The sequence below is a fragment of the Drosophila elegans genome, unplaced genomic scaffold, assembly GCF_018152505.1.
Source record: "Drosophila elegans isolate 14027-0461.03 unplaced genomic scaffold, ASM1815250v1 contig_208, whole genome shotgun sequence".
Taxonomy (NCBI): Eukaryota; Metazoa; Arthropoda; class Insecta; order Diptera; family Drosophilidae; genus Drosophila; species Drosophila elegans.
Window position 1 is genome coordinate 19,454,057 of NW_024545578.1, and position 21,191 is coordinate 19,475,247.

Sequence of the window (21,191 nt, forward strand, 5' to 3'; positions counted from 1 at the left end):
AACCCCAAACGACTTCAATAATATGCCACATATGGATACACGTACGGCCACGGAAATACGCCAAATTTATGGCCATTTTTTATCGCTTTCTGGTTCCGTGCAGGAGCTGGGATAATCCCCTGGTTGGTTACATAGTGTTAGCGACACCTTGCCTGAGGCCTCGGTTGTGAGTAGGATGTCAGATCGCGCCACCTTCGTGATTTGTGGCTTTAGGGCACATGTGCAACAACTGCAACTGCAAGCAGCAACAAGCAACCAGCAACTAGCAACTAGCAACAGCAACAGCGACAGCAGCAACATCAACTCGGTGGTCCCCCAAACTCCTGGTCAAATGTCCATTGTCCGTTTGTCTACCGTCTGGCTTTTGGCCGCCGGATTAGCATTGAAATTGACTTCGTGCTGTGCTCATTAAAATTTTACGTGCATAAAGTTTATTTCGATTTGCTTCGCCGTGTAGTTTTCGCTGCAGTTGTCCTTAGCTCGTTGAGTTTTCCACGGCTTCCAAGGAATTACATTTCGTGGTCGCAACATAGAATATTTCCCAGAATTTTCCCCCAAAAACAATCAAAAGAATCAAATATATCTGCTACTCGTTTCGTACTTCCTTATTGACCAATACAATCAGTTCAGTTCGAGAGCAGAATGCAGACCCTCCGAAATGGGAAATGGGAAATGGGAAATAGAGACAGTGATTCTATCGGCCACTCTGGTTATTGGTGTTTTAATGCGTTTTCGTACGGTTGGGTTGCATTAACAAGTTTACGGCCGTTTTGGAATTGATGTGGCTAACAACTTTTTCAATTACCCAGTCCAGGTCCCCCCCCTCGTTCCCCCCAAGTCCCCCCCCGGTCCCAGCTGGAAAAGCAGTTGAGCAAACACAGACAACACAACACGGCTACGCTCAGATCAGATCGTCATCATTGTTGTGTTGTGGAGCCTTAACTTCTTCGCCCGGTCGTTTGGTTATTATGCCATAAAAACTCGTTTTCAGCTGATTTGGCCGAAGTTCATGATCAGCTGTGAACTGAAAGTGGTTGATTGGAGCAGCTCTTGGTCCAGAAGAACCTCTGTCTTGGTACCGGTTTTTGCTGTTACTCGTGCCCCGCCAATTGCACTCGTAATTGAGAGAGTCTTGTGCTGATGTAACAGCAACTTGCAACGGCCAACTAGCAACCAGCAACCAGCAAGCAGCAACCTGCAACAGTTTTGTGCCTGTCTCAGCGTTTTGCCTTTGAAGTTGCCACGAAATCGAAACGGGCTTTGTTATCTTAAGCCCTCCACCATAACCCATAACTGCGGCAGCAGCCTGTGCATCCGATCCCATTGCGGTTCCCATTCCGATTCCCATTCGCGATGGCATTTCAACACCCCATCGAGGGCCAATGTAAGCAGCAACTTCCTGCATCCACAGACGAAATAATTCTCAGCACCGATCGTTGCACCAAAATGCAAACAACAATTTGCAGATCCACCAGAATGGGCGATGGTGCGGGGGGAATTATATATTCAGTGGGACAGTGTGGGGCTTCCAAGAACACTGCTGCTGTGGCATTCCGGCCGTGCAGCAACCATGACAGCCTAGACCTGATCTATTTTCGTCTCACTCCCGGTGCCATCTCCTTCCCCTTGGCGCTGCTGCATTGCGAAAAATCTGCCCCACACAAGCGGTGCATATATGATACACAAAAAGAATATTTGCTCTTTGTATAGCCACAGAAATCTCCAGAGATTTTGAGCTCAATTGGTTCTGAAAGCTTTAAAAAATCAGAGTTTGCCCCATCTGATAGTATTCATATAACCAGCTATTCGTTTTATATTAAATTAAGGATCTCGAATTTTTTTCATAAAATATAAGAAAAGTAAGATTTTATATTAAAGTGAGAATATAAAAACTAAAATAATTGATCAAAGAAAATGACTAATAAAAAAAATAAACCCTAATCGGCTTTACAATGTTTTGAATATACTGTCGAAGTGGTTATACTTGTAATAAGTATAATTTTTCTCTATGTATATTATATATTTACAAGTATATAGGGGCCCTCTTCCGCCCCCGCCGCTTCACACAAACACACACTGGGGGAGCACAAACAATTTGTAGGTGTGGCCGGAGTGATCCGAATCAAATGTGGCATCTGCATGGGCACGGACAGGGACGTTCTCGTGGATGTGGTGGTGCGTTGTGGATGCAACTGCGAATGTTGGTGGTGGTGGTGGTGCCAATGACGTTCCGTTGATGGCCATTCCGCGCCAGATCAAGCGGAAATGTGACGTTGACGGCAATAAATACATAAAGAATCGCTTTGTTAGTGCAAGAGTTCAAAGCTTGCTAAAATATTTCGAAAAAAGTAGATGGGAGGAGTGCAAAATAACACGCCTATTAATAGACAATTGAGGATATTGGGCATCGTTATTGATACACAGGAAACATGTGGAGTAGGAGAAAATCAATTGGAGCAGCCGAATAGGAAATGGCAAAAATAGCCAGCTATTCCATTCAAAAAGAGAGGAGATCACTGATTTTTATGGTGCCGTATTTGGGGCAGCAAACCGATAAATTGTAAAAGAATAGAATTATTGATTTGCTATTTACCTGCACACTAATTTCTAAATCTTCTCATTGTGTAGCTAAATTGTAAAATTATTATTTAAAAAAAATTAAAACTTTACTGAAAGATTTTAAATAAACTTAAAATGTACTTTAAAAAAAAATAAATCGTTAAAAGAGAAAAAAATTGATATATTCAATTCATATTTATTTAACACATATTTATAGCTCTGTTATAAATTGCCATAACGACCGCATAAATATATTGAAAAACCATTTGCTAATAAGTACTTAAATCACATTTTTAACTGCTGTAGCGGATGATTTATGGCATTTTTATTTGCCTGTTGAGTGTTTATTTATCAACACTCAAAATTGTAAAGAAAGTTTCCTTATCGCTATTAATATATCAAATTCCTCGCGGGGGCTTATATAATCCTCCGCAACGTTCCTACAGACAAAGAAGTGTGTTATTTAATTGCAAAGCTATTTTTCGCTCACTGATGAAATTCCGCCTTTTTGCTCAACCCACAGCGGCAAATTAAAACTTAAATAACAAACAGCCAAATATCAATTGTTGGCCATCGCAGACAATTTGGCCAAAAGTAACGGAATCGTTGGCCAAAATCAGACATTCGACATCCACCCAAAAAACCAAAATAAAAAAAAGGCCGAGGCCGCCGCTTACACATCATAATTATCGAGCGCTGGCGGCGCTTTTGACCAGGTGTGGCCCTTTTTTCCCAACAAATTAATTATGTCTCGAGCTGAGAAATTAGGAAAAATATGTGAGGCCAAAAATTGGCAATAAACGAAATTTGAGCCCCAGCAGCGCTGTGATTTTTTTCCCTACAATTTGCTAAGAAAACAAGCCAAGTGCATGTGAATGTGTCGATGAGTGTGTCGCTTGTCTTACTTTATTCCCCTTTTATTTTATTTTGTTTTGTATTTTTGTGCAACGCCCTGTGCGCCTTTGCATGCGTAATGTTGTTGGCACCGATGGTGGTCCGCCGGTTCTTCGGTTATTCAGATGCAAAACAAACCCCAACGGAGTCCCAAATCCGAATCCGTGTACGACTGCACCCGCATTGAATAATTGCCATAGGCTGGGCGCCACACGCCGGGACATGGCCATTCATACTCCGCTTCTTCGGCCACACACCATCCATATAGGTGTACATGCTTATATCTGCATATATGCTAATGCCGGCCATGTCGGCTTGATTACTCATATATACGGTCCGTCGATCCGCTGACTTCGCCGCCTGCTGATGGGTTTTTGTTTCATTTCATTTCATTTCGTTTTGCCACTGCCGTTCGGTCGGTAATTTAGTTTTCAACATCAAAGGCGTGGGAATGGGCAAAACTGCAAAACGGCACAAACAATGATGGAATGATATATGCTCTGATCCGGGCCAGGACTCAGACAAATCCTCGCCGAAATCTGCCCGCAGATTTATGGGCATCCACTCGAAAGCCGAAAGCCGCCAATGGAACGGAAATTTGTCGCCCCGCAACAAATTGAAAACAACCCCAGATCGAGAACATAAAATATACTTTGGTATCTTTGCTGTGGTGAAATACCCCTCGTTTCACTTCTTTGTGTCCACAATTCTGGGAAGGAAAAGAAGCTTTGGTGCTGCCATTCGCAAGACGTTGAATTCATGGAATATTTTTTGAGGAAATGCGGGTTCTAGTCAAAATGTTTTTATCCTTGAATGATTCGTTAGACATAAATGGGAGTTCTTGGGGAAATTGCAAGGAGAAAAAGTTAATCGGTAAATAAAGTTATGAAGTTATAAACATTTGCTATATTTATTTTAAGTTGTTCTTAAATCCTTTATTCTTGTTAAGACAACTTAGACATACTTTTATATGAAACGTTTATAGTATTGTTGTTTGGTTAATCATTCATGTATTTATTCAATTAAATATTATTATTTGTTTTTTTTTTTAAACGGTCATAAAAGCCTAGCTTTATATTTACCTTATTTCCATTTAATTTAATTTTTCCATTCAAATAGATATAGATCGATTGGCTTTTAATAGTTGATTATATATTTTTTAAATATAAATTTAAATATATGTTTTTGGATTTGTTCTAGTCGTTCAAAGTTCTTCAAATAATATCTCAGATTTTTGTGAAATTGTAAACTTAAATTAATATAAAATGTTGGGGATTTTTGTTAAGCCAAGAATTTATAATGACGTCAAACTTACACTGCTCGACCTCATGCTGTCCTTCAAAGTTTTTCATTGCATATAATTTTCAAAAGTACGTCTTGTCTTTGGACAGAAAATCGAACATTATGTGACAGTGCCGAAGAGAGGGTTGGTTCGGAGTTCTGTGTTCAGTGTAGGCGACACCATCAAAAACAAACGACAACTAAAACTACAATATAACAACATCGATGACAATGACAAGCGGCGTCCGAGCGACGCGCGCATTTGGGTCAATGACGACGAAACCGAAACGCTTCCAATGATTTAGAACCCCCTCGGATTGGCTTGGATTGGATCCGATCGGAACAGATCGGATCAGAGATGGAGAAGGCACCGACACCGCCAATGGAACATGGAACTTGGCATGGAGCTGGAGCTGGGGCCGAGAGCAACCATGCAGAAAATGTTATGAAAATCATTATTTTAGCATGTGGCGACAGGGGCTTATACAACGATACAACGATACCTCCCTGAATCACACAGAGAAAATAAAAAAAAAACATTTTTCAGCACAGTTAAGAAAGTAGGAAAATGCCTTGTGGTCTTCATTAACTTGTTATTGAACTGATTTTAATTTGTACAAGTTTGCTATGATATACAGTCACAGAATTGTTTGTCGGAATGATAAAAGTTAAGTACATCGAATTAAAAAATATTTAAAAATATAAAACAGGTATATTTTTTTAAGTGCAGGTCCGAAATATCAGACAGAGTGAGACGATAGGAGGGAGGAAGGGAGATGGCTTTAGAGCGGAGGAAGTGGTTGTGTCGTTGTCGTTGTGTGGTTCGGTTGATCGGCGATGATCATTTTGTTCAATCGATTGTAAACGATGCGTTGCGATCGTTGCTGCGGCTTTGATCAAATGACAAAATTGATCATTTTCTGTTTGAATGGATTTCGATCGGCGACCCTCTTCAGCCCGCGGAGCCCCTGAAAGCCCCGAAAGCCCCCCATTGAATGCCTCCTCTCGAGCGACAACAATTGATTTATGTTCGCATCCCTCTCTTTTTTCCCCCCTATCACTCCATATCTCTGTCTCGTTTCCCCCTAGCTGGGTGGCATGTGCAATAAAAACAACAACAGCCAGAGCTTTGTTACCAATAAAATATCCAAGTTTTTGTGTTGAGTCAAAAGGCGCTATAAATCAAGCCAGTGCGCACCTTTTTTCCCCCAGTCTGATTTTCAAAAAAAAAAAAAGTAAGGCAAAGCGAAAACAAAGCAAAAATCAAATGCTGAAAAAATCTGAGCAAATGGCAAATTAGCAACAATGCGAAGAAACATTTTCGCATTGCAACAATTAATAGCTGACTAAAGGATTGGGCCTTAGTTCGAGTCTCTGGGAGCTCTCTCTTTGGCTTTTTGCAGTCGCGGGACACAAATTCGATTTCACATTCCCGTAGGGGTGAAATCTGCGTTGGGCTTTCTGCTTTTCAGTCTCCTTTGAGCTTGGCACAAACACAAACGCTGAAGGTAATAACCAAAAATTAGCAAAAACTGCCAAAAGTTTGACTTGCATGATTTATCTATAATTTTCCATCGCCATCGCCAGGCGGTGCCTGTTTTCCGAATTTCGGTGGGTTTTTTGGGGGTACACCCAAAAAAATATTTATTTATTAAGGAAAAACAGAACTTTTAATAAATCAAAAGCGTTTGGGGTCAGATCTTTAAATACCGCAGTTTTGAAGTAGAGTAGAATGTTGAATTGTTATTGATTTTTAATGGAGTCAGCCTATATTAAACAAAAAATAAGGAGGGCAAGCCTCTTAAATATTTAAAATATATTTTAAAATTTTAATTTAAACATTTCACTTGGTTTATCCTTGTGGTCTTTCTAATGTTTCATTTTCACAATTTATTTATTGTGGTGGCAAAAATGGTTACAATTGAGGTAATTATATCTTATTTTATTTTAAGGTATTAAAAGTATTAATAAAATGTGTTAATTACATTTGCAAATATTGTCTAATATTTTTTATATGTTGAGCTCTTTTTGCTGTGCACTTTTGGTACTGGGGCGGCCAAAAAAAGTTGCCACACTCGCCATCTCCGATATGGAAAACTGGCGGACAAACATGGGGGAGACCTCGAACATTCAGGCCTCCAAATATCCCAGCTCTTGACGTCTGACGGCGGACAGTCTGGGCCATTTTTAATGCGCTTTCCAGGCATTCAGCCTCGGTTCACGTTCGGTTTTGGTTTTGGTTTTAGCTTTGGTTTCTTTATCGTTTTCGGTTTCCTTTCCGCAGCTTAACACTTGCGGGTGTTGTGGCCTGCACAATTTCTGGCCGAACATGTAATCGCGGTAATAATAAAAATTTGCAAATGATTTCGTTACTCAATCTGCAATCAGGCACTTGTACCGCTTATCGTCTTTCAGTCCTGGTTATGGCATCCCGGCTGGCCGCTGGCAACATCCAATGGAGCGCTGGTCTTGCAGCTGAGCGACGCTGAGATCGCGCACGCACTTCGCCCGGCGGAGCTGTATCTCTGCATCAAATTGGGTAAGTGGGTCGACCGGGATCGGAGGGGTCTGGGTCTGGCCCTTTCCAGGACTATGATTATAAGCGGCGCACAACCCCCAATCAAAATAATCGATCACTTAATGCCGTCTAGGGCTAGCTTGATCAATTTAAATGGGTCTAGAATGCAAGCGTATAAAAAATATGTGAGGGGCTGAACAGCTTTCCAGGCATACACCTCAAAATAAATTGGCGGCTTAAAACAAACTTTGTTCAAGCCTTTTAACTGCCATTGTAATGCAGTTTTATGAGAAAATACATTATTACAGCTTACAGATAATTAATTATTAATTTAATCTAGAACTACCAATGTTTATACTTCAGTTGAACATTAATTTCCTACATTAAGCTTAAATAAATTTGTCCTACTTTGCCATTATTTTCTTTGTAGCTATGTTCAAAATCCCACCAAATTACATTATTTCTGTCCATTTAATCAAGTTTAGAACAGCAATATAATCTAAGATTACAAGCAGTTTACAATAACTCTGCTCGATGTTAGATCTAGTATATGTAGAATAAACAACTAATGGGGTCAAACATGAATGGCTTTCTTTAATATATAAATAAACATGTTTTGTTTTATTTATTATGATATGATATTATATATTTTGTACTTAAGTTAAGGGGATGATAGTTTACATATTTTACTATAATATCGTATTTAAATTATAACCACAAGCTGTCTTATTTCTTAAGCTTGCCGTATATCATTTCTTCCATTCTGATTATCCATTTACCATCTCTTACCATCCCACTTACAGAATCCTCAGCAGAAAGCGACGCGGACTGTACACCGCGGCTCTATGCTGTTTGGCGCTCGTCCCGCACGGAGGAGAGCGTCCAGAGCCACTGCATCGACCACGAGAATCCCGGCCAGCTGCCCTTGAGCGTGCTCCAGCTGGAAATGTCCACGGCAGCAGCGGCACTAATGGCGGCAGACGGCGGCGGGTTGCCGCAACTGCTGCAGAATCTGCTGGTGAGCGTGGAGCGGAGCATCGAGCGGGTCTCGCTGAACGAACTGCAGATGCCGATGCATCATGGCCCCGGGGAGGATCTGCTGGATGAGGCCAACAACAATGGCTGCAACAACCTGGTGGGATCACCAAAGTGCGCGCTGCGGCGCAGCGATTTGATTACCAAAAACAAACTGTTCAACAGTCGTTACATGCTGCGGCGCCTCACAAATCGGCAGGACAGCATGAACTCCACCTCGTCAGGAAATAGCAATGTGAGCGACAGGAGCAGCAGCTCCAGTTCCAGCTCGAATTCGAGTGCCGGCGAGGAGCTGTTGACCAGCAGTGCGGAGGCGAAGAAGCGGAGCCACATTGGCGGTGGTAATGAGGCGAGTGGAGCATCCACCTCGCCGGCATTGCCACTTTTCTGCCTGGGAAACTCATTTCCGCACATCGACAGCGACGAGGAGCCGAGCGATAGCGTTGGACCTGGGAAACACCACAGTCTGGGTAAGCCACGCAGCGTATACGTAATATCACATTACGCATGCGCACCGATAGCCGCGGGATGCTGAAATTACTCTGATATCGATCGGTATTTTGTTTCGCTATTAGTACACAGTAAACATCTCGTGCTTAAACCCTAATAAATGATGCAGTACGACATTTTTAGAACGACATTTTTCAATTACTACATTTTTTTTAAATATTCGAAGCTCTTATTAGCAATCACATATAGCCTTAAATTTGTTTATTTTTGTTGTTGTTAGCATACAGACATAGTTTTGACTTATTCAAAATTAATTCCACAGAATTTATCCGCAGAGCATCAAAAACCTGAGTACAAATGTTTTTTCAACGCATACGATTGCCATTAAGGAATTTGTCTGAATTTTTCGCAGTGTGCCTGCAACAGTTGCAACAGAGCGACCAGTTCGTGGTTTGCTTATCGCAATTTCTGGGCGTGATTTTTCTTATTTGTTTTGGCTCCGTGGCCTGCATCGTATGCAAATCTGTGAGCCCGAACTATTCAATTAAACGCCCCGCAGCCAAAAGTCGGTTAAACCCAAACTGGACTTAAATTTGCCTTCAATTCGAACGGCGCTTTGAAGTCGATGTTTTGGGGGGTGGGGCTTAATGGAACGCTTTGATAGCATTCAGTTTTGGCGCTAATTTGATATATTTGCTGTTCATAAATGCTGCCCGACATTTACATCTATTAATTGCCAGATTGTCCAGAGATAAACTGAGTCTTTTGCCCTGAATTCTAGCGAAAGTATGCGAGAGTGAAATTTCGGGCCAACATTTCTTTGACTTTTAGTTGTTATCTGTATGATGCTCAGTTTTGATCTAAAGCATTCCATCCGGTTTGGATTTGTTTCGAAATGCCAAGGGGGGATGTCATTTTCGCTTATGCCACTTGATTAATTAACAGTTTGCCAAAGACTTAATTCCATGACAACACACATTTTTAAATGCCAAATCCATTCTCAATTAAGCTGGCAATGCTCGAAAATTGCCACTTCTATCTGTGTCCATTTATTTCTGAAAAATCTTAAATGCCGTTCTTTATTGCCGGCTGAAAATGCCCCTTCAAAATGCTCAATTGAGAGGAGGAGGTTCGCCGGCAGCCGCGGCTTTGGCCATTAGCCATTAACATCGACAACCCACGGCATCCGGCGAGACGTGGTTAGCCGCAAAATATCGTTGTCTCTGTGGCAGCCACAACGGTGCAAATGCCTTTTAATTTGTCAAAGCCTAAAATATGAAAATTAAATGAGAAACCAAAGCAATGCCAGTGTATGGCCACAGTGGTTCGAAATCAGTCATCTGAGTTAAGTATAGTATAATATTGGACAAGTATTTGAAAGGATGAAACCATGAAACCATTTTGCTGATTTCATTTTTGCAAAATCAAATATATTACAGTTCCTCTTTATTATATTTTTTTTATCTTCCAAACTTTTATGAACAAAACTATACCAATGCTTAAAGCTCTAAGGTTTTTCATTTTAAATGTTTTTTATTTCGTTCCTATGTTTAAAATAATAAAAGGAGGTATTCATGAAAATAAAAGATTTAAATGGGTGTCAATAAAGTGGTAAAACCGTAATTAAGAAAGGTAATAGATTCAGAGCCCGTTTAAACCTAATAAAATGATTTTAGTTAAATTTTGATAATGTTACATACATATATATCGTAAAACGCTTTAAATTGGTCTAATAGGTTGTTAAAATCAATTGAAATGTTCAGCAATGGTTTCAAAATTTGTAAAATAAGAAGCAAGCTCCGAAAATTAAAAGAATGGGTATGACAGTTAACACTAGACTTAACCAAAACAGGTACTTATAACCGAATTGTAAAGGTACTGATCTCTTTTATCCTAGTAAGGCTAACCTTATCAACTCTTTTGGAAGCACTTTTCCTCCACATCTTGCCACTGTGCGCTGGAATGCGTTCAACTGCGATCTGGGCTGGGTGTGGGTGCAATTTGCAAGCGGGCATAAATCAGCTGGCAAGTGCGGGGGCTATTGTGGTCGGGCTATTGAATTACAATGCAGCGGGTCGCATTCGTTTTTGGCTCTCTGCCAGTGGAAAAGCGGCAACAGGTGGCCGGAGTTCACTGCGACGAGTGCAGAATTTCCCGAGACGCTGAAATGTGTCGCATTTATCATTGGGAAATATTTGTCGCATGCGAAAGTGCCCGGGGCAGCCAAACAATTTATGACGAACTAGTTTTTGAGGCAGTCGTAGCCATGCCGACCACGCCCCTTCCTAGAGAGTCGGTGTGGGTTGTTCGGCAGCTCGAAATTAATCAAATGCCAATATTATGCAAACGACGCAGATCCTGGACCAGTTTTCAAGGTTCCGTCGAGCGTTTAAAATACAATTAACCCATATTTTTTACCCCCTCCATCTTTTTATTTTCGTGTGAGTTTTCGCAAGTGTTTTCTGGTTACCTATTGAGCACAGAAAAAAATTACACCAAGATGTTTTATAAAGGCAGTATTTTTAATTATTTTATGTAGGATAAGTATAATTGTTATGTTGTTCTAGGCGTTTCAAATATACTTTAATAGTGTGCTTTAATAAAGAGAATATATTTTGCGTGCCATAAAGGAAGCCAATATATATACTTTTAGCTTTCAGAAGTTATAATATTTTTGGTTACTATTGAACTTAAGTTATTTGATCCTGTAAAAAATTTGTAATTTAAAATTGAAAGACCATAACCGGCCATTTTTAGTTAAAATTAAATCGAATAGAGATATACCTCACTTAAATAAGTTAGTGTAGCGCATGATTTATGATCATTCATTAAATTACGTCTTCTTTTTTTCCGTGCAGAGACCTGCGAGACAGAGCTATTACCGCCCAGCTCGATTGGTGAGCTGCCTGAGAAACTGCTGACCAGCGGCGTCTACCTACCAGGTGAGCATCCGTGTGCGATGGACCTAGGTGACAAACTTTCCATTTTTGCCGCGCCCCAGCCCGCTCTCATCTAATTCTATACTTTCACTGAACCGAAAAAACGGAATTTGCTTATAAATTGGAATTGCTTTTTTAACGCCCCGCCAGGCAATTTGCCGCTGGCCATTTTCCTGGCTGCATTCAAGGCGATGTTGGCCCAGTAAAGCGATTGGGGAAAAGCATAAAGTTGGCGCTATTCAATTAATGTGCACACGCTTTTTCGCACATTATCGAAAGCAAAGTGGCCACCCAGGGCGCACCAATTGAGACCGCCTTGGAGTGTGTGATTTCCCATATCCCGAGATCTTTTATAACCCATCTCTTGACTATTTTCGCCACTCTTTCCAGGCACACGCACCCTCCAAGGCGACCCACTTGTGAGCGTGGACGCGGCCTGTGTGGCGTCCGCCGGCCTCAATTGCTACGAGCTGGCCACGCTGCTCCTCTACTACAGCACAATTCCCGAGCGCAGGTGAGTGGGGGATCAGTAAGGCTACACTGAGATCAAATATCACAAATCAATCAATTCAATCCCCAAACAGTTTTAATTTGCAGAAAACTGTTTAAGGAATTTAATGAGTTGAGAAAATCATATAACAGTAATTTTTCGTGATATAAAATATTTGTAGTTTAGCATTAAAGTATTTTCCAATCATGTAAGCAAATAAAAGATCAACATTAAAGTTACCATATCAATTTATGGGAGTTGTAAATAAGCGAGGAAATTAAAATTCAAATTATTTTTTAGAAAATGTAATTAATGACAGTATTTAAGTAGCATATCTGCATAACTTCTATTGCTGTTACTTATTTCATTTCAAGAGATTTGAAAAATTAAATTAACTTTTACATACAACACATATTAATGAATTTCCTATAAAATCTGTGATACCAAAAGAATTTGTTGGAAATGTTTGAACAAAGATTACATATAATTATTTTCAAGTCTTTGAATATTTAAACCAATCTTTATTACCTAAAACCATAAATAATGGATATTACTTACAAGTGTTTTTTGTTATAAAAGTTGTTTACCAATAACTTTTTAGCAGAGCTTTTTCCCCGTGTGCATATCTCAATTTCCATATCTGAATCAGAATTAGAATCAGCCTCATCGGTTTAGTGTCAAAGTAACGCATGGGAATGGGCTCAACGAGCAGCTGTGGGCAATCGCAGAACCAGAACCAGTATGAGTTCGAGTACTAGAACCCCCAATCCCCACGCGACCCCCCTCAAAAGTCAGCATCTGCATCCGAATCAGGCATTTCAATTTGTCTGGCAATAAGTTCATAGACTCACGGACCCGGGACCCGTCGGCCCATCCATATTTACGAGCCGATATGCAAATGCGCCAACCAGTCAGCCAGCCAAATGGCGCTGGGAACGAAGCGGAGCTGCATTTAAGCCTTTAAGACGGGCTTCCCGATCCCACACTCTCCCGCGAGTTTCGTTTCGTTTCGTTTCGTTTTGGCCCGAATGCATGTCAGTCAATTTGCCACTTTGGCTAAAAGGAAACATGCAGCAGCAACATCGAACAGCACTTGCATTGTGAGCCAAGAACTTTGCCTCAGAAAATAGAACAAAAGTCTGGGCTAAAAGTCGATAAACACTGTCCAGCAGGGTTGGCTATTTGCCCCAGATCTTCAAGTGATGGGGGGTTTTATAAACTCATATAGAGCTCGCAAAACAGGGACAAGTGCAAATGGGTCTTAAACCAATATTAAATAAAATTTTAAGATCCGTATAATAACGTGATGATGTATTTATTCAGTGAATTAAAAACTTTGTAGGATTTGTAATACAATGACTTGTCTTGTTGGCTACCAACAACAAATAATAGTGTCATACAACCTTTTACTGTTTAAAAAAATTTTAACTATTTAACTATTTTAAAAAGTAATAGTTCGTCATAACTTTTAGTTATATCAATTTTGTCAGCAAAAGAAAAACCATTGATATATTGCGGAAAGAAAAATCTAAAAATAAATTCAAACCACACAGCGCGTTAAAAGTGTCTTAACGAGCTTCCATTTACGGGTCCATCCAAGAGGTCATGGGAAAAGGTCTAGAAAATCCCAACAAACTGTGCAGACCGAAGTTTTGCCCCTGCTGTTTAGTGTAAATTAGAATTCCACTCAGGCTGGCTGCCAATGTTTGTGGGGCTGGTTTTTGCGGGCACGTCTTTCGAGGGACTGTGTGCGGCTTCCCTTTGAGGAGCGAGTGAGAGGGAGAGAGAAGAGTGAGAGAGAGAGAGAGAGAGAGAGAGAGAGCGATAACTGCAGGCATATGAATGATTTTTTTCCCGACAGACTCGTGACACTTTAAAATTTATGATGTGAACTTTTATTTTTCCGAAACGGTTGGTTGCTGCTCTCGCAAAAGGTTCCAACTGCAACACGATTCCTGGAAATATCAGAAATATCAGAAATCTGTGAAATCTGTGAAAACTGAATCGACAGAGGAGAATAGAACACTCGTATCTGGCGGCCACTTTGGCAGTTGGCATCACAAGCCGCGATTCCCGTTCCAGTTTTCAGCCAGAGAATCAGCCAGAGAATCAGCCAGAGAATCAGCTCGAAATCCAGCTGCAAGCTGATGTTAATTGCTTCAATGCCAATTGGCAAAACGCGGCCAAGTCGTGTAGAAAACTCTTTGACAAACATTGGCAGTGGCAGCAGTTGCGCTGAAAAGTGGCACATCTGCTGTAGCCGCCTCATCATCATCATCAGCATCAGCATCTCGACTCATCCCATTCCATACCATCCCATCCCATCGCAACCCATCCAGTCCAGTCTTCTTCGACCTGACTCATGACGAGTTGGATGTGCCAGACCATTGACATTATTTGCGTTTGTTTGCCGACATGTGTAAGGTATTCATTAGCTGCCTGTCCAATTCCGAATGTCAGCCAGATGGACGGGGCAAATATTAGATGTTGGCTGGTCTGCGTTCAGTTTTCACCACTGCGTCAGTGTCAACATGGCCACTTGGCTTATCCATAGCTTACATCATTTGTCTGGGCCAGAGGTCTGACCTCGACTCCGACTCCCTGACTCCCTGACTGCCTGACTGCCTGACTGCCTGACTCCCCAAAACCCCAGCTCAAACTCAAACTCCGACTCCGACTCCAACTCCATCTACGATGCCAATCCACAACTCCCTCCATCGTGTGTGTGACAGCTTGCAATTAAATTTGTTTTTATGGACACAGTTTGGCGGGCTGCACTTCTCGGAATCTTCGGCTGCGAAAGGTACGAAGACTCTCCGAGTATAAATATGCATGCCCGCGCATAATACGGATATAAAAGAAAAGCTCGGGTTACACACGCTCGACCTGGCCTAGGATTGTGCTCATATTTTAATGCGTCTTGCCCTACAAAATCAACAAAATCGACGTCGAGAGCATGCGCGGCTGTTCCCAAAACCGAATTGCATTGCAATCAGCCAAGGTTTCGAATTATAATTACCCATGGCAGAGGTTGAAACGGGCCAAAGCCTTTTGGCTGAACTACAAAATGGGTTCGCGGAAGATGTTTCAACGCAAAGGTTGTACTGCTGAGTAATTTAGAGTATTTTTCCCAAGTATTTTCATTAATATTTAAAAACATTAAATGAACCTTTAGTTAGTTTATTTATGGTAAAAGCTACTCTATTTATCTAATTCAGTTAGTAAGAGTATCTCGATTGTCGACCTGGCCGAATTACGGAACAGCTTTTGTCGGCTGGCTCATTTGAGCGTGTATATAGGCTGCTTTGGAAATGAAATGCCAGGCGGTCTTTATAGCCGCACTGTGCGGCATCATTAAGCCGCGTTCTTAGACCCGAAGACTCCGCAGAAACACGCCACATCATCTTGGATCTTAGCCTCGTGAGCATTGCGTGCAATTTGCAACTGCAGCTTCGAGAGCAACTGCATCAGCAACAACCTGGGGGTGGAAACTGTGGCTCTGACTGCCAATTGCCATGTGAGAATGGAGAGCCAAGAACCCAGAACCCAGAACCAAGAACCAAGAACCTGGCCTGGCCTGGCATGCGTTTACAGTTAAGCAACTTGGCCGCTAAAGAATTTTCAAGCCGCTGAACAAACTTTTGCCAAAGTGTTAGGACACACGGCTCTTGGCTTCTGTTAATGCCCACCACCACCAACACCAACACCACCAACACCACCACCAGCAGCAGCTGCCATTAGCAGCAATTTTCAATTTTTATTTACGCTGATTAAAAGTGGCTACCAACTTGTCATAGTTACGTGATTTCTCCCCGCTGAGTTACTGAAAGGTAAAGCCAAGTAAAGTGCTTCATCTGGCCGAGAGTCCAAGTGCAGAGGCCGCTTATTGCCAATTAAAGTGAACTTGTTTTGGGCGTTGCCAAGTCGGTGTGTTCTGCTACCCAAACGGACACCACCACCCAATCCGCCCAAGCATTATGCGCTTTTATTTCTTGGATCTGGGCGGCAACCCACATGCGAACCAGTTCACATGGAAGCCTGGGAATCAGCGAGAAGAGAACGATTAACTTTCAGGGAGATTCAGGCGGAAAATGCTCCTCAAGATTAATATAATTTATTGAAAAATTATAGCCTGAAACCACATTCAATTTAACAAGTCTAAGTAGTATGTTGCATTTAAAATGTTTAGTAAGCCCGTTATGGGGGAACCAATAAATGAAGACATCTTGAAAACTATTTAAAAATACCGCTTTCTATTCAAATATATAATTTTTTTATTGTAGCTAGTAAAAAGTAAAGAGTATTTTGACTTTATACAAACAAGAAGTAATGTGGTTAATGCGTTATAAAAAAAATGTATAGAAATTTTTCCTAGGAAGTATGCAAAAAATTTATGAGAGTTGAGAAAATACTACTTTTATTATAGCTTGTAGTATTCAAAAGAACATTTTATAAAAAGGATTTTCTTTTATTCAACAATTATGTACAATCTTAATCTCTATGGAGTGAAATTCTTTTTGCGTACCTTCAAAACTTTAAGTAATGATAATAATAACTTAAATGAAATTGTTAAGCTAAAAATTTTGTACAATAAATAATTTTTTTCCGTCCCTTGAAAAGTTTAAATTATAGTAATAATAACTAAAATGTGTTTTCTGAATAAGAAATATTTGGAACTAGTTCAAAGTGTCCACCTCTGATCGACAATTTTGATGTTATTTATGCGACTTGACCGTGCACCTTCTCGGGCACTTTGGACCACAACTCACGGCTCGTTTTCCATTGCTCTTGCAGCTCCTGCCCCCTCTACACCCCGACAACACCCGGAACGACAGCAACAATCAATGGCCATAAAAGCGCTGAGCAACTGCAGCAGCAACAACAGCAGCAACACCAACAGCATCAGCTGAAACAACAACCCGCCCAACAGACATTTACCATTTTAATTGCCATCGAGAAGTCTCAACATTTATGCGTAATCGACTTAATTTGCCAAAGTCTCAGACTCTTAGCCAAGCAAATTGGCAATTGTGAAATTTTGGCCGTTTGTCCCGATTCGAGTCTGCTGCAATTGTGCAACGAGCAGCAGCAACAGAAGCAGCAGCAGCAGAACAATAACAGTGATCACCCGGTAAGTTTAGAGTTTATTCAGCCTGACCTTTCAGATTGCGCAAAGAAGCACAGAGAAAAATATTTGAATTGCCCTTTTTAATGAGGAAAGTTCTGTTAAAATTCACCACCATTTTTACCAACAAAATTAAATTAATAAGGACTTGTACAATAGGAATTTATTTGTCTTGTATTTCGTACTCATATTGCCAATACAACATACGGTTTTTCAATGCAAAAATATATTTTTCGATTTAAAAAAGTTTTATCAAAGTAATTTAAAATACTAAGGGAACTATTTGGATCTGACAAGGTAATATATTAATTAATAATAATATTAATTTTTAAATGTATCTCAAACTAATAAAAATCAATTTTTAAAAATGTTTTTTTTAACTTTAAATAAATATAAATGATCATTATAATCTTTACAAGTTGATAGCCATATTGTTTTTATAACCTTTATTATAAGTCTAATTATTCCAATTTTATTTGAACTAAATAATAAATCTTAGAGATTTCTGATTTAATCTCCAATTTGATTCCTTAAAATTAATAAAATAAACAGATTTTTTTTTCTGATTAAAATTCCTTGAAAATGTGGCAAATATTTTCTCTGTGTGTGCTCATCAGAGGGCGGGATCGAAAGGCCAGGCAACGGGCTAACGCCCCAGCCCCCAGCTCTCGAGAGTCTGATCCGCAGCCAATTAACCCGCCCCATGACATGACCGGCTGGCTGGCCAAACAGAACTTGTCCACTAATGACAACGAATCCGCTGTTTTTCTCTGCTCTGACTCTGACCCCAAAACAAACAAACAAACAAACAAAAAAAACAGGAGCCCTCGTCGCCGTTGCCAGCGGATTTGGTTAAATTCATTAGCGTGGACCAAGTCACGACAAGTGTTGCGCCATCGCAGCTGCCCGCTGGATTGCTGCCCTCCGTGCCCGCCCTGTCCACGCTGGCCGGGATTAACCAGCGGCATCACGATGCGGCCAAGTGGCGGGAGTTTTTCGCCCAACTGGAGGCCTTCCAGCGCCAGTGCTCGACGGCCGGCGGTCGGCTGGTGAGTGCCCTCAGCGAAATACGCGCCGCCGATCTTCAGGGATTGCCCACGCGCCGCCAACTTTATGGCCAGCATCGCGCCCTCAGTCGTGCGCTGATGGACTCACAGCTCCACAGTCTGCGCAAGATGGGAGCTGGCCAATTGGCCCGGCTTCAGGATTTGGCCAGGGCCATCACCTCTGCCCCCGTCTCCCCGCGTATGACGTCACAGCCCCAATCGCCATCTTCGGGGGCATTCCTCAACGTGGATGCCGCCTGCAAGCTGCGCAAGGTGACGCTCCTCTTCAACGAAGTCGATCGAGCCGCCCAGCGATTGGAACAACTGACGGAGCAGCGCAGGGAGCGGCTCCGGCAGCTCACAAGGCAACGGGCGCTCGAGGATGAGATCAGTGAGGTGAGTACCTGGGGACTCCCATCATTAAATATAGATACAGTTGGGTACATATAATGGGCTAGTTTTTAAAATATGATAGTAAAACCATTTGGACCTATTTAATCCATGAAACAATTCTTATAAACATTTATCCATCCATCGAACTAATACGTGCTAAAGTTAAATTTGTTATAAAAAATAAATCAGAAGGATTCTCAAAATTATTTGATTGACTTTCTGCTGACAACACATTTTCTTTAGATATTTTCTCACAACCGTTGAAAGGTAAATGAAATTAATAATTAGACATTAATGTGGCGTATCTGTCAGTTATTAAAAAGTTACTAAAACCGATTTCACAACATTTACTTGCTAAAGTTTTTTTTTAATTTGAGTACATTATGGTTAAAAATTACATTTTTGTAGCTGTTCGAAGGCTTTTTAACACAGCGGAAGATGTTTTGTTTTGTTTGTCTTAAGATATAGTTGAAATTTTAGTTACTAAAATATTTATATTTTACAAAAATTATTATCTTCTAGTCCCCAAGGTAGGACATGAGAATATATGAAATTTTATGTTCTTAAAATCAGTTTTAACTCAATCGTAAAGCAGTTTTCTATCTTCTATTCTTCTTCTTCTATTCCCCTATTGCCTAGCGAAAGTATCTTTAGATGGCACTTTGCCTTAGGTTCGCCGAACGATTTACAATACCCATAAAATTGGTTTCTCCCGCCAACTTTGTGGCTCGAATCTTTAGTGAGCTGGGGGACTTGGATTTTCTTTTTGCTGACAGGAAATGCGGCAGGCGCAGCGAATTGCGAATGTGACTGCGAATGCCGAATGCCGAATGTATCTCGTAGATACGCGGCGGTGCACTGACATTGTTAATTGAATATGCATTGCGTTTAATGCGGGCTTTATTAATTTATTACGCGCATCCGCTTAGTGTCCGCTCCTCGGGCCGCTGGCGCATTAGTTTCAGGATCAGGTCCCCAGATTGGGATTGAGAGATGATGCTGCCAGTCAGCGGCCAAATGGAGTCGTTAGATAAGCGAGGCATCCAGCTGGTTGGCAACCAAAAGATGCCGATGCCGATGACGATGACGATGCCACAAGGAGCATCTGCCACTTCCTGGCCTTTTAATTGACTTGTTAATGAGTTTTTGGCCGCCGGGGAAAGGGATGCCCCATGCGATGCATGTGGCGCATAGCATATGGCATGCCCTGGGCTACCGTGCGCGCCATGCGCATAATTGCAGGCGCACGCACCCACAACTCGTACTCGCGTTTGTATCTTCCACCGGGAATCTCGCTTAATCAGTGGCAGTGACAGTCGGAGTTACGCCCAGTTGGGCGACTCCTTTTGGCCCGGCTAATGCAATTCCACTGATTAATCGCAATCATTTGTTGCGGGATTAGCTGCAGTTTACATATTCGTCATACTTTCGCGCCACTATTAAGTTTTGCCATTATTATTATGATTGTTGATGCTGCCGCAAGATGTTGCTGCTACTGCTGCTGCAGTTGCAGTTGCTGGTTAACAAAAGTATGTCAAATTGCAACTACACGACACGCAGCAAGTACACACAAAAAAAAAATATGAATTTAAATTTTATTTCAAATTTATTTTTAAATATTTTAATAATTTAACATTTAGCATTTCAACTCATGTTCTGCTTAGGTATAAGAAAATAATGTATACAAGTTCAAATGTAAAACTTTAAGATCAGCTTTGAAAAATTCCTTACAAATTCATATTCATTGCAATTGAGGAACTAAAGTCACTTAATTTTTTTCTCTGCTCCACACACCATATAAGGCCCCAGAGTCGATTGAATTCCCCTAACCAAAGATGAATAGATAGCTGTGCGGAATCCTCAATTTCATTTAATAATTTGCGGAAATTGGCATTTAAAAATTTGCCGAGCCTTGTTAACGTTTCGTATGTGGCGTCTTGGCCTTTTTCACACGCTCCCGCGCACTCCGCTCCGTTTGAGAAATGTGCGGCCATTTATCTGCCATGATTTTTGAGCAAAAATTGAATTTTAATTGCCAACGAAAAGTTAATGAGAAAAGTGAAAGCAAGGTTAAAGAAATTAAATGCAATCTTTATTTTTCCCTCCTTGCCTCTGGCTGCTGTTTGTTTTTGCCTTGTGTGATTTTCAATCGATTTGTCGGCGGTTTGGGGCGCCCATTGATTCGCACTCGCATTCGATTCGATTCGTTGACTCTGCTCATTTCATTTGATTTCATTCATTTCCATTCGAAAAGTAGTTCACCGATAAGCCGCAGCCGTCCATTCAGCTGTCTTTATGTCCGCTCGAGAGTCCGTCCGTCAGAGCTGTCCCGCTTGTCATATCGGCGATCGGCGCAAAAATCATACTAAGAGATACTTACGAGTGTTTAACACCAACACGCTTTCAATTAAAAAGGCGTTGACAGCTACCAATTTTGTGCAGATCGTTGTTGGCTTTTGTC

At 41.1% G+C, this 21,191-nt stretch overlaps 1 protein-coding gene across 4 annotated transcripts in view; it reads left to right on the top strand.

Moving 5' to 3' along the window:
• The window catches only part of LOC108142421 (puratrophin-1), a 54,600-nt gene that overhangs the window by 20,213 nt on the left and 13,196 nt on the right, over positions 1-21,191 (top strand). For 3 of the 4 annotated variants that reach the window (XM_017266276.2, XM_017266278.2, XM_017266277.2), the window contains exons 4-9: positions 7,150-7,273; positions 8,056-8,757; positions 11,596-11,679; positions 12,067-12,190; positions 16,961-17,297; positions 18,113-18,733. In XM_017266276.2, coding sequence (XP_017121765.2) covers positions 7,150-7,273; positions 8,056-8,757; positions 11,596-11,679; positions 12,067-12,190; positions 16,961-17,297; positions 18,113-18,733 — 1,992 coding nt within the window. The remainder of the gene's footprint in view (positions 1-7,149; positions 7,274-8,055; positions 8,758-11,595; positions 11,680-12,066; positions 12,191-16,960; positions 17,298-18,112; positions 18,734-21,191) is intronic. The other variant, XM_017266279.2, reaches the window with a different exon arrangement.